General features: G+C 40.5%; 1 protein-coding gene across 1 annotated transcript in view; it reads right to left on the bottom strand.

Annotated features, from left to right (window-relative positions):
- The window catches only part of LOC146866032 (annexin A1-like), a 141,859-nt gene that overhangs the window by 54,115 nt on the left and 74,233 nt on the right, over positions 1-13,511 (bottom strand). The window contains exons 7-8 of the mRNA XM_085633052.1: positions 7,120-7,199; positions 1,530-1,586 (exon numbers count right to left, since the gene is read on the bottom strand). Of these exons, the coding sequence (XP_085489178.1) occupies positions 1,530-1,586; positions 7,120-7,199 (137 nt within the window). The remainder of the gene's footprint in view (positions 1-1,529; positions 1,587-7,119; positions 7,200-13,511) is intronic.

The following is a 13,511-nucleotide window of genomic DNA, read 5'->3' as shown; positions in this document are numbered from 1 at the left end:
AGAATTGTTGCATGCGCCATGGCTGTTATCCTGACAAAACTATAAGTTAAACAGCTGTACGTTTCAGCAAACAGACCGTTCTAACTACCAAGGTGTTTGATTAAACCACCTGCTACTATACACCAGACCCAAATTATCTCAGCATATTTGGCATCAGCTTTCGTTCAGTTAATTCACACTTCTGAGTACACATTGTATTAGTGATTGTTGGGCATGAAACCTGCAACATTTTCCATAAAATTATTGATGAGAAAACTGTGTATGGCGCGGGTGACAGTTATAGTAATTTGTGATAACTATAACTGCTGAATGTCTATGGTTTCTGTGTTTAAAATCTGAACCTGACTATAACATCCCCGTAACCTTAGTTTTTTTAGTGAAATTCTAAGGCTTTCTTATATCTGTTTCCTAAATATTACATCCCTGTAACCTGTGTTTTTTTTCAGGGAACATAGACCAACATATATATTGCAGATTTTGGTTTACATTTCCCAAAGAGGCAGTTCCCGAACAGGCAGGAATAAAATGTTTTATTATAGAACAAGTTAGTAACCTTTTTTCAAATGTAAACATTAATGTAACGTTATTTTATTTTATTTTTAAATGAGTTAATTTTTTTGTTCATTCAATAAGCAACTTTTATTAATATTTACAATATAATAAACAGCACACACAAATGTAAAACATTTAATTGGATTTTTTAATTTAAATCTAAAGAAAAATTATTTAAATTTAAATTAACATCTTGGAAATAAAATATTTAATTACAAATTAAGTATCTAATGTTGTAGCATTTTTTGATTTGTTCTACATTTAAAGTAAATATTTTAGTTTAATTTACATTCATATTTAACATTAACATATTTTTATTACTTTAGTTTTATGTTTAGAAAACGTTTAAACTGCTCCCTATACTTTACCATGGGAAGATCTCTGCCTTGGTGGCGGAGATCTCCGCCTAAGCAGGAAAAATTACACCTAGTAACTTTTCACTTGTAAAGTAGGCTCATTCTCTTCAATTCAGGGGGTGGGGATGTGTGGTAGTGTACACTCTGGAGTACATTTTCATTTGTAAATGGTAAACACCCAAAAGAAGTGAAGTTACTCAAAAGTGTAAGAGTAAACATATGTGTAGAATACTCATGTTAAGTTCCTGAATAATCACCAATGTTCTTGGAGTGTGTTATCCAGAAGCTTTAACCAATCCCAAAGTTTTTTTTTTGTACTCGCTGTGTTCCTGGCATGAGATAAATAGCATATGCAAAAACGTGGTTTGAAATATTTGCAGTCCTTTGATGTGCACTTAATTGGTTTACGCGGGTACAAACTGGCACTATCAACGTTAAGGGATGAAAACAGTGAGACTGTGTGAGGGGCTAATGTTGTAAAGTGACACATACAATGAGATATTCTTGATATGGGTTGCTTCTTGGCAGTTAATGGTTAAATGTTAGTCTTTTATGGTATTTAACAAAGATGTGGAGACTGAGGAAAATGGGCGCGATGACTCTCTTGAATATCAGTCTTACCCTTGCATCACTATCGACGAGGTCATCATTCACACGAGCGTCTTCACTCCTTTCGCCCTATAAAAGTAAATACACCAGAACAAGTATTAATTCATTATAGTTTGCGTTAGCAGTTAAAATGAAAACGAAATACAAATAATCGATAGAATTATTTTATCCAAGGACAACTACATGCAAGGCAACAAGCTGAAAGCTAAAAAAACGAATTCACATGCCATGTAAAGAGCAAATAATTTCTCTTAACACTGTAAATACTTGAAATCGGACATAAACTTTCAAAAATGAGCAACTCACTACAGAAATTGTTTTCAAATTAAAATGTCAGAAAATGTGCCGAAGAATTTGGGTACATATGTTTGCCTGTGTAATTTCAACATACCAGAGTAAAATTGGAGAGTATGGTTAGATCTGGAAAGATGTTCTTGGGGGAATCAAGCAATATTGTATTGTGATTAAAATAATCCTATTGTAGGGACTAGATGGTATCAACACCGACCTCTAAACTCCTCTTATCAGATAACTATTACCAAATAATTTAAATTGTCCTCTTATTTTGCAGATAATGGTGCTTTAGAGAACACAACTATGAGGGCTTAGTTCAACTGGAAACCAATTTAATTCCTGGCAAAAATGTTTAAGCTACGCACGCACTGTACTGTGAGGACAATGGAGCTAGTGATGTATGGTTGGTTCTTGACGGTCCATCCTGCTTCCATCGGACTTCCCTAGCCTGTAAGCATACTGCGGAAGTGCTAGAGTAGCAGAAGATCCTGTCCGGCCTTGACCCAAAGCTTTGGTTGGAGCTAATAATGCATGAAACATTTGTCTGGGTTCTCTTGTAGTCTCTTTCACAAAACAGGGAACCCGGAAAGTCCCCTGGGAGGGTGGAGAGGTCCCTACTAAAGAGGTAGAAGGGGATACGTCCACCCTATGGAATGTATCTGAAAACTTGTTCCAAAATAATAGTTTTGACGTCATCGCGTTCCACCCTGATGAAAGCCCCGGGACCTTTGGTAGGCCACTAGGAAGGGCTGAAACATGTTGGTGTCTCAGTTAGGGTCATAGGACCATTACATCCTTTAGCGCTACATTTTTGTTTTTTAACCTTCCCTACCACTCCATCAATAAAGGATACTTTAAGAGTGCATATGCATGAAAATAGACAATTGTGATTCCTTAATTGCGATTATTGAGGAATCGCAATTGCCTATGCATGTAGGAATCGCAAAAAAATTTGCGATTCCTACACATTCCTTAATTGCGACTCGCAAATTGCGACTCGCAATTAAGGAATGACTTCCCATTCATTCCTATGGGCCTTGAGGCCCATAGAAATTAATGGGAATTGCATGCGTAATTTGCAGTGTACCAAATAGGTACTCGCAAATTGCGCATGCAGTTTCAAATTGCATTGGTATCACATGTTGCACACACACAAGCCCCAAGGGCATGTATGTGTGCAACATGGAACTTAGAAAAATTTACTTTTGTGCATTTTTCTAAATTCTCGCAAATTACCATCAACTTAGATTTGATGGTAATTTGCGTTTTATAATTGCGAACTTGCAATTCTTTTTTGGTTCATGCATTGCATTTAAGGAATCGCATTTTGCGATTCCTTAAATGCAATCGCAATTTAAGTAATCGCAAATTTAGCGATTCCTTAAATTGCGATTTTTGCATTTGGGATGATGCTTCCCGAATGCAAACATTTCTGTCGCAAAGGGGCAGATTCTGCTAATCTGACCCTTTGCGACCGGTATTTTCATTGATGCATGTTTCCATTGATATTTAAAGTTACTCCCTCATACGCCAAGTCTTCATCAATGCTCCCTGAAATATGGTTGAGCCCACCCCGACCTTTAGGAGTTGGGGCGAGCCCGATGATGAAGCATGTCACTACTAGAGTGAGTGAGGGCTATACTAAAAAAAAGGGCCCCTTTCTCCTCCCACCTACCAAATCTGGCGTAAACTTCCTCGGTGCCCCCTGTATTTTTCCTTTTCTTGAATGAACCATTCTGGTTCCAGAAGAGAAGGGATACTTTTTTGTTTTCAGATAGGTTTTCTTACATTCATCAGTACGGTATTTGCCAAAGGTTAACCATTAGACCGATTACTGTGCTGGGTAGTGAGGGGTGATCAATAGGGTTTTTTGAGGGGCCGAATTGCTTCCTTGAATATATGATTGTTTTGTAGTGTGTTTGGTGATACAGGAGACTGGAGGGAACAGTTGCAGCCCATGCAGGTAAGAGCGGTGCGGCGGGGTCAGGAGGGACTTGACAGATGACAACGAGGGAAAATTAAATAAATATTTAATTTTTCCTCATCTTTGTCTGTCGAGTCCCGCCCCACCGCTCTTACATGCATGGCCACTCCTGGGAGGGACTCTAGGGAAGCGATAGACACATCCTTGGAAACAGAGAATGGCTTAGATAGGAGAGAGAGCCTGTTCACATGTTAGCCCTGTGGTGGAATACCAAAGGTGTAATATTCCCCTTCATAGTAGGGCCATATACATAATTGAACCTAAAGTTGTACATAACAGTAAATCAAGCCTTCCGCCCTTTTGTTCTTGTTCGCAAATGCTACAACTCATTAGAGGTGATGCACATATCAAGGGTATCCATTTGGGTTGAGAAAAGTTTAGGCCTCTGCATAGGTAGATGACATTGCCAGATATCTGCACAACCATTAACCTTTACAGGTGCCATGTTTAGAGGCAATTGAGAGGTACTCAACTATCTCTGGCCACAAGATAAATATGAATTAGATTTAACCAATGCCACAAAGGCCTATTATTAAACAAAAAGTCAAATTAAAAGCGCCAGGATGGACTGCCATGCTATATGAGGAGATGCACTTTGCTATCACAGTGGACAAATCTAATAAAATCAACTCTGAAAAAAATATTAAGAAGATGAGGGAATGTATAGGGGCTTCCTGGAAACTACAACTGGGTTAGAGAGGATTCTCTCAATATGAGGACCACAGCTCTGATTCGTTCCCTATTCTTTCTTTTTCTCTCACCAGGCTTTATTTGTATCTGTTTCAAAATATTTGGATTAGAAAAACACCAATGTGGCATTTGCACATAGAAAGTCACATAAAATAGAGAGAGGAGAAAGTTTAACATTTCCAATTGTTACCACCATGGTTTGAATCTTTGCAGGCTAGCCCGTGGATTAAAAAGAGACAGAAATGTAGGCGGTCATTGTAGATCTGTCTGGAACGTTGACAGTTATTCACTTGCTAAGGTCTCCATCATGTTGATTGATACACTGGCCTGTTATCAATAAAACTGTTAAATCTATTAGTGAAACTATGGGATGGAGAAAGCAGTTTTCATGTCTGCAGTCCTACTGCTCTTTGGCTCATCAGATATATTGACACTGATGTTCAGGTTATCTTCGGAAAGCCATGAACAATGCCAGGTTAGTATCCCATCTACTTGTTGGGGCCAGCATATTGCTTAAGATAGGTGAGGACTAGTTTGATGACTCCCCCAAATGGACAAAACTATCAAATGTGCAATGGGCAGGGTGTTGGGAGTTACGTCTAGGAAAAGGTTGTTTAAGGCATAGGCTAGCGCCCAAGAAAGATAAAAAGAGGAATTCTGATAGGAGGTTTTCCATGCAGAGCAAAACCAATGATAAAAGGAATGCGACTTTTCACCTCCTTTGTCTCATCAACAAGATATTTTGGAAAGATAGTTTGGAAGGCCTAGTTAGGGGTATTTATTTGAAACTTGGTATTTTAATTCAGATATAGTGTTGATTACAGCCAAGATTCTTAATAGGGTCAACATAAAAGACTATCTGGGGTGTTGCTCCTGTGATCAAATGGTATTTCTTTCAATCAAGTTGTATTTAAATGCCCTATTCTCTGTGAAATTCCAATTCTCGGACCAACTTTCCAATGTACAACTATTCCATTATGCTAATTCTGTGAAGGAATTCCATGTTAGCCACACAAATGCCCTCTCATTAACCCGTTTTTTCTAGTGCCTTTTAGACAGTGAAATTTGAACAGAAAGATGTATTTGAAAATAGCTTTCTTTTGGATTATACAAAACACTGAGAAAGGAGCTTCCTCTTCATAACCTATTTAATACCTATTACAGTAAGTGGGAGCCCCAATCGATAAGCTTTGCAGGTAAATGGGGGTTATTTTACTGAAAGGATCCCAATTCATGTAATAAGATAGCGGAGGAAGACACAGTCAGAACCCCCACAACCTAAGTGCTATCAGCTTATTTAGCTGTGAAGTCTGCAAACGTATCACTCTACTAGGTTCATGAATTTACAGCATTGGGGAATCTGACCAATACATCTTGTTTATAATATATTGAGTGGAGAGGTGTGGCTCACTGGTTAGAGGCGGCAGACCCGTAAGCAGAGAATCAGCCAGGGACCACAGTTCAATTCCCGACGCGGCAGGGTCGTGGACCAGGGTCAAAACGGACTCGATAATTCTCGCCTCGGTACCTACTCTAACCAGGAACACACTCGGCAACTCTGGGCATTAAGCTTGCCTCATCTCTACAACGGCCCCCCACAGACACCGGGGATGCCTGGTTTCACCTTGGAGATACTCAGAAAGGGACCATCTCACAGGGAAAACCAGGACGGGTTCCCCAGCGGTCTTCAGGATACTCCATGGAGTCACAGTGCGCTTTACAAGTACACCTACACCTACATATTGGATATCATCCACCAAATCTGATGTAACAGAAAGTGCCTACTGCATGCCCTTCAATGACTCCACTCCCACTTCAAATCTTCCATGTGGCCACCTTCAGTTCCCTTCCATACGCTCGGACATTTCTTTCCATATCGTCGTACGAGGATTTTTCAGTTTAAACTAGGAGAAGCAAATCCTTTCTATTTCGGAGAGTCTAACTTTATTGGGAGATTCTAATAATAGGAATGTGGCGTCCGATTTCTCCAATTTTAGTAGTCTGATCACTTATAAGCACAATGTGCAATTTTTAAAAACAGGATTAAAAGTCCTATCAATTAACAAAATTCACGAATTTGCCAGGGTCCTCCAGGTTATAAAGATGAAAAACAATTCAGAAATGTAGCATTTAACATGACCACATATCTTTTTCATGTATGGATTTATATTTATCACCACATTTACTGCAATAACAGAAGTCAACAGCCATCATATCGTCTATCAGAAAATAAAATGAATCCTAATACTCTTCCAAAGTTTTTCGAGGAAACAGAACCAAGGTAGTTGAAAGATGTGTATTAGTTAATCATTAACAAGAGTAGGCATTTGGTCAACATTAAATGCTCACAGAATTGAAGATGTAGGGCCTAATTACGAGTATAAGGGCTATTTATCGCACCTGGAAAAAAAGACACCATGGGGTACATTATAATATATATAATTATAGGATGCAGTAAATACAACCAAACTCGTAATTCCGACACATGCATACTAACGGGTCGGAATTGGGCTCTAAGTAAAATAACTGGAGAATAATCCCAGTGCGCTTTTGAATCAACATTGCATCTGGTTCTAATTCAATAGTCCTTTGTCTGTAAGTCATCTGAATGGTAGACACCAGTGTATACTGCACCTTGGCTAGAGACAACAACGCCTTCTGCAAATCTCCTCCGGTGTCACCAGCAAGGTCTTTGGAGAGGTCACACTTGAACTCTGGGGGAAAAAAGAAAAAAAAATCTGATCCCGCAGCCACGTGTTTAATGTTGCACAGCTCGGAACTGTTCGCAACAGTTTATTTCACAGTTATACTGAAACTATCTAAGGGCATTATTAGGAGTCTGGCAGACTCACGGGGCACGGTGGTGATGGTCTACCGACCGCCCCATTACGACCATCATGAAAAGTGTAGTGGTGAGGAAACAAAGGGGGCCCTCGGGATGTGGAGGCACACAGCGGGGTACAATATGTGCCCCCCTGCATGTATCTACACCTGTACCTGCACGGCATGAACTGCAGCAGTCCATGCCATTTAGGTACTGATTTTCACATTCCCACTGTGTTGCCTATTTCATAGACACCAACCTGTGAACGCCAAAGAACCGACCGCCAGACAGGAGAAAACTCCTCATCTTGTGGGCGGTTCAAGCATGGGTTTGGCGGTGCAGGAGCAGGACAGTCCCCCTCCCGCACCGCCAAACTCTTGATAAGGCCCTGAGTTACAATAACGCTGGGATTCAGGTGTCATCAAAAGAGTCAGATCATTAGTGACATCATGACTTTTTAATAAGAAACTGACACAGCAAATAAACACAAATGGGCTTTGAGATCAAACATCATACAGAGCATTCAGGTTCCCCAGGTACATGCTTGAATAGCTCCTTCAGTGCAGGTTCGAGCCGTGCATTCTACGGCTTGTTAATAATGAGATAAACAGGGATACAAGTTCCAGAATGCAATGCAAAAACCTGATCTGGGTGGGCTCCTCTTGCATGTACCTTGGATACTCGAGAGCGCGAGCTCATAAAACAACAAGCAAGTTCAATAGCAATCAACCTCTATAGATACAAAAACATTCACAATTCTTTCAAAATAAAATCTGGCCAACTGGTAATAAAATGTTGACGTTCAGTTTGAATTTAACAATGACCAGGCATTTTAATCCGTGAATACCACCTGAGCAAAATACATGGTATTACACATAAAACAGCTTAAAGTTCAACTTTTAACGGCATAAAGAAAACTGTGCTGGGTGCACTGAGGTTTGAGAAATAAAATGCCATACTGCGTCGAAGAAGAAATTTTACAAACCCTTATATGCATCTTAAATGATGAACGCCAATCAGATGACTGCTTTCAGTGATCGGATGGGCCATGCTTTGCACAGAAAAGAGGACAAACAAATCGAGTGGGTGCCTTTTGGGTCCTATATAGTTCATTAGGATTATTCGCTAACTCAAGTGAAATAACTTGGGGGCATATGTATCAACCGATTTTGTATTCGCAAACGCTGCGAATCGCAAAAAACAGCGTTTGCGAATACAAAATCGCAAAAGGAGATGTATGAGGCATTTCAGCCTCGCAATCTTAAGGAATCGCAAAATTTGCGATTTCTTAAGTTTGCGTAAGCATTTAAGAAATCGCAAATTGCGATTTCTTAAATGCAATGTAACACGCACCCAAGTTGTGCGATTTCTCCTTAAGAAATCGCAAATTACCACCAACTTCAAGTTGGTGGTAAGTTGCGATTTCTTTGAAATATGCACTTTTTTGCATATTTCAAAGTGCCATGTGGTGCACATACATGCCCTTAGGGCATGTATGTGCGCCATATGTGCACACATGCTGATTTCAGGGGTGCATCAGGGTGTCATCATGACACCCTTTCACCTTTAAAAATATTCTCAATTTGCGATTAGCAAATAGCGATTCGCAAATTGAGACGGACTTCCCATTCATTGCTATGGGCCTCCTGGCCCATAGGAATGAATGGGAAGGTATTCCTTAATTGCGATTTCGCAATTTACTAATCGCAACTAAGGAATTTTAAGAAATCGCAAAATTTGTGCGATTTTTTAAATACATCCCGTTTTGCAATTCTCAAATAGCGATTCTCAAAAAATCGCTATTTGAGAATCGCAAATGGAGATGATGATACATATGTCCCATAATGAAAACATTTCACAATGGCTGAAAAATATAGCAAAAACTATTTACACCGTCTGTAAGGAATCCAGGTTGGAGGGTTCCAAATGCAGACATGGGGTAATGGGCTCTAAATTCAACAAGGGAGGTCTTTAACCTTTGCTGTCCTCAGGACCCCCGTACAGTGGACCCCCAAACTGGTATCAAGTACTATTTTTTAGCAATTCACTCTCGAGGCGAGGCAGAATGGTTTACTCAGGTGAGGTGCTGTGGGCAAGACACCCATCGCTCTGATATAAAGGAAAAGTGCTATAATACGCAAACTGATAAATAATCTGCACACATTACCAAATATATGCAGAATGGCAGGTGGAAATGCCTATGGTGACACCTTCTAAAGAGACTTTTGCCCAAGAGGGGGTGCATAATGATGTACGCTCACACAGGTCTATGAATCCCCTAAATGTGCCCCAGAACCCTTGCAACACAGGCCCCTTTAACAGCTCGCATACCAGCAAGCACTGAAATCTAAAATCTCTATATCCCCCATGAATCTAACACAATATGAGGAATGCATTTAATAAATGGCAGGCCTACTGGTTTTGTCGGAATGTCACCTTGAGCTGACTTTTCAATGACATGAAATAATTATGCAGCCATTTACCATCAATAATGTGCATATAAATAGTGTTCAATATTTAAAATAATGTAGCATAGGAGATGCTCTTCTACTTAAAACCTGGCTATGGAACCAATAAAACAAATCCATGCACTCAAGACCCTTCAAACAAAAGTCCTAGCACCAGCAGTGCTTGATTTACTGATAAAATTACATTGGGGAACACAATTTTGGGACCCAAGATGCTTTGTTTGCAAGCCAAATGGAATATAGGGCTCCTATGGGGGTCTGCTGCTCTCCGGCCTGTCCCCAGAGTCATTGGAATCGTTGATGGTGCCCCTGTTCCTCCAGGGGCACCACGTTCAGGCAGAAACTGCATGTAAACTGGTGGAAGGACGCTCCAGTGCCTTAGGCCATGCACCTTCAGCCAGTAGTGGGTTTCCATGCACAATTGCTGTATGAAGAAATTTTCATGAATTTTATTCTTTTTGCCAAGCACCCGCAGGTTCATAGAACTTTATCTTTGTTACGGGTGCCGCTGCCTACAAGCAAGTGTACTCAATACCATGTGCCCAGGCCATCTTCATGCCAGCAACCACACATCTCTCAGCTTCGGTAAAGTAGTCAGCAGTGGCTTCTCTCCTCCTCTCTCATCTCTCCCTCTCCCTGCATCACTGCAATCCTTGTACAGGGAACAAGGAGGTACAGCATGCTATTACATCTGTGGCCAGGGAACCCCTGCCTAACGGGCTGCTTCCCGAAGAGAAAGGGCTTGCCTAGCCAAGGGTTTTAGAGGTCCACCCCACCTTTAGGGCAGCTGTTGAGCGCAACGCACCTGGGGGAGAGCTATGTACAATCACCACCCCTCACTGGACAGTCCACCAGGGTCAACATGTTAAAGCTGCATGCGCCTGATGGCAACCGGGCAGCCCTCCTACAAGCTCTTCATCCTGATTTCAGAGACTTTGCTGTGGCTTCAGCACCTACCTACCTCCTGCCAAACGGAGGAAGCTGATCAAAACCCAGGATCTGATCTTCTGTCTCAGCTCTTGGCAATCTCCTTGGCCCATAGTACTCCTCAGCAACACCCCTGCACTGAGAGACATGGAGTGGTGCTGCCTGCACTCCCAAGACCCCACAACCGCATGGCCAATAGCAGAGTGAAGGTGTCCAGCAGGAGTTAGTGTTTCTCCCACCAGGTACACCCTCCACGGGACCAGTTCACAGATGTTCCAGGGAACTCTCTCCTCCATGGTCTTCAGCAAGGCCACAAAGGGAGTAGAGAGGCCAATGCCAATAGACTTGGCAATAGAGACGATTGAGTACAAGTCCAATGTGACCCTTTACTCCAGACAGGGGTTAATCTACAAGGGGTTCACCCTTCCTTCTCTTCTGCAGTTCCCAGTGCTTCTCGCAGTTCTTCCCTTGTGAAGGGGTTTACAAAAAGAACAGGCATTGTTCTAAAAGGTCGACCTCTTTGTCCAATCCAAAGATAACTCTCCCCCCTTCATCCCCCTGCACAGCAGCTTGGGATTTTTAAAAATGGCAAATTCGAACTTTGGTTAATCACAGCTGTTCCAGAACCTTTACTTCCGTATCTAACTAGCACAGCAAACTGGTCTCTTTCCTCCAAAACTTCAAAAGAGAACCCCCTCCTGTGAGTGGTGCCAAATATCTGACTGCTTCCCTTTGTTTCTGTGAGAAAAGGCATGCTCAGGTTTGTCAATAAGTGTGGGTTATGTATCCCATGGAGATATTACCACCACCTTGGTGCAGCACAAGAAGGATACCCCTCTCTAACGGGTCATATTGTCTGGGGAGGGCTTTAAACTACCTGTTGGCCAGGTAAGTAATTTACTTGGACAAACATAATAGTTCAAAGCCTGAATATTATTAATGGCTGACTCAGGAAAATATGAAGGACTGCAAATATGGATAAATTAATATTTTTAATACTATACTATATCTGCATTCTGGATCTTTTTACACCTAGGAAGATAATCTATAATGTGTTATATTTGCCTATGCAAATTAAACACTGTGACACAACTTTCACCTACAGTGTGAATATAGCAAAGCACTGCAGACTTACTGTAGCACTTCAGACTCACAGTAAAACACTATAGACTCAATGTTTACTACTAAACCTTAGAACCCGTATCAAATTTGCAAAAATGTTGAACTGGAAATCTCTCGCCATTTTACTAATGTATATAACATATCCTGTTATCACGTTCTGATAGTGCTGCATGTAAACTAATTTTTTAAGAATGTTTTTTTTTTTTTTTTTAAACAATGGTTGTTCCAGCTCTCTTTTTAATTGTATGTAAGTCATATTGCAAATGGTTTTAAGTAACTGTGCAATATAAATAATATTAATTTATTCATTCATTCACTATAGACTCACATATAGTCAAAACAAATTAAAGATTTTGAATGTTCAGTTAAATTATAATTGTAAATTATAATGACTGTACAATTCATAATCAATATATAAAGGTCCCATCTCTGATAGGCCACCAGCATACAGGTACCAGACTGAATAAGTCAATATTTCCACTTGCTCAACCTGCACATAAGGGGCCCATGTGAGTGCAAATATGTTTACCATTGACAGAGCCTTTTAGTCCAGATAGGTATCAGCAGCCCTTATTTGTAAAGGTAGGCACTGGCCCTTAGCACCCAAAAACATTTTACCTAAGCTTACAGTGAGTGAGATTCACCTATTGGGAGCTTCCAGCTGGGATAGAAAATAGGATGGTCTAAAATAAAAAGAACTCAAGGGGTTTTCAAGCCTGTTAGAACCCAATTCCTCACACCACCATTTAAGTAATAATCTACATTCCAAAAGAGAAGAGCAGTTTGATGTGTTTCAAATATTATTGTCTGTTATCACCATATGTAAAGACGATACAAGTTTATTATATGATATGACTGTAAGACTGTGGACACAAGTTCTGTTACTCTCTGGGACACCAACCCTTTTGACACATGTCCTTAAGAGGAATGAAGAGTGTCTATTTTAATTTTAGACAGTGAAGTTTTTTTCATTGTGCCACAATACCATGGTTCTTAGCATGTGAAATCATTGGTTGAGTCCGGGTGGTCATTTACGGTTTAGCAGATACAGAGGATTGCCATCATTCCGTGCTGCTTCCTCTCTGCCAAACTCATGATTCTCTCATCCCTTTCAGAGGTGGGCCAACAACAGGTTTCCAATGGTGACGATTGAACTGGCTCCACCGTCAGAAGGACATATTACTTACCTGTAACCAGCTGTTTGCAACTTGTTGTCTTGTAGGTCACATGTATCCACTACTCTCTTGTGTTGGGTTCAGAATAATGCAAGTTATTTACTTCATGTTTATGTTTTGGTTTTGAGAATGATGTGTGACCAGGTCACCATGTAGCTATGTATGCAAAACCAACAATGCTTCAGTACACTTGCTCCACTTTGGATCATTTTACTTTTTGGAATAGCTGTGCCTGCTTGAGCATGTGAAGTATATGACGCGTATCAAAGCAAACTATCTGCATCCTCGCTTTACATACACCGTGGCAATGGCTGGTCATGCATGTTAATCTGCAACAAGCCAGGCTGCAGTTGATTACATGTAGCACTTTCTGTTTGCAGCAATTTGTATATAACTTGATGTTTACAGACTTAATAGCAGTACCCCATCCTGTTAACGCTAGTATGGATGTATAGGAGAGAACGTTGTAGTATATAATGTTTTTTTTAATTGCCTTCTTTGCCTGAATGT

Source organism: Triturus cristatus, chromosome 2_1 (assembly GCF_964204655.1).
Source record: "Triturus cristatus chromosome 2_1, aTriCri1.1, whole genome shotgun sequence".
NCBI lineage: Eukaryota > Metazoa > Chordata > Amphibia > Caudata > Salamandridae > Triturus > Triturus cristatus.
This window is presented reverse-complemented; position numbering and strand designations above follow the sequence as displayed.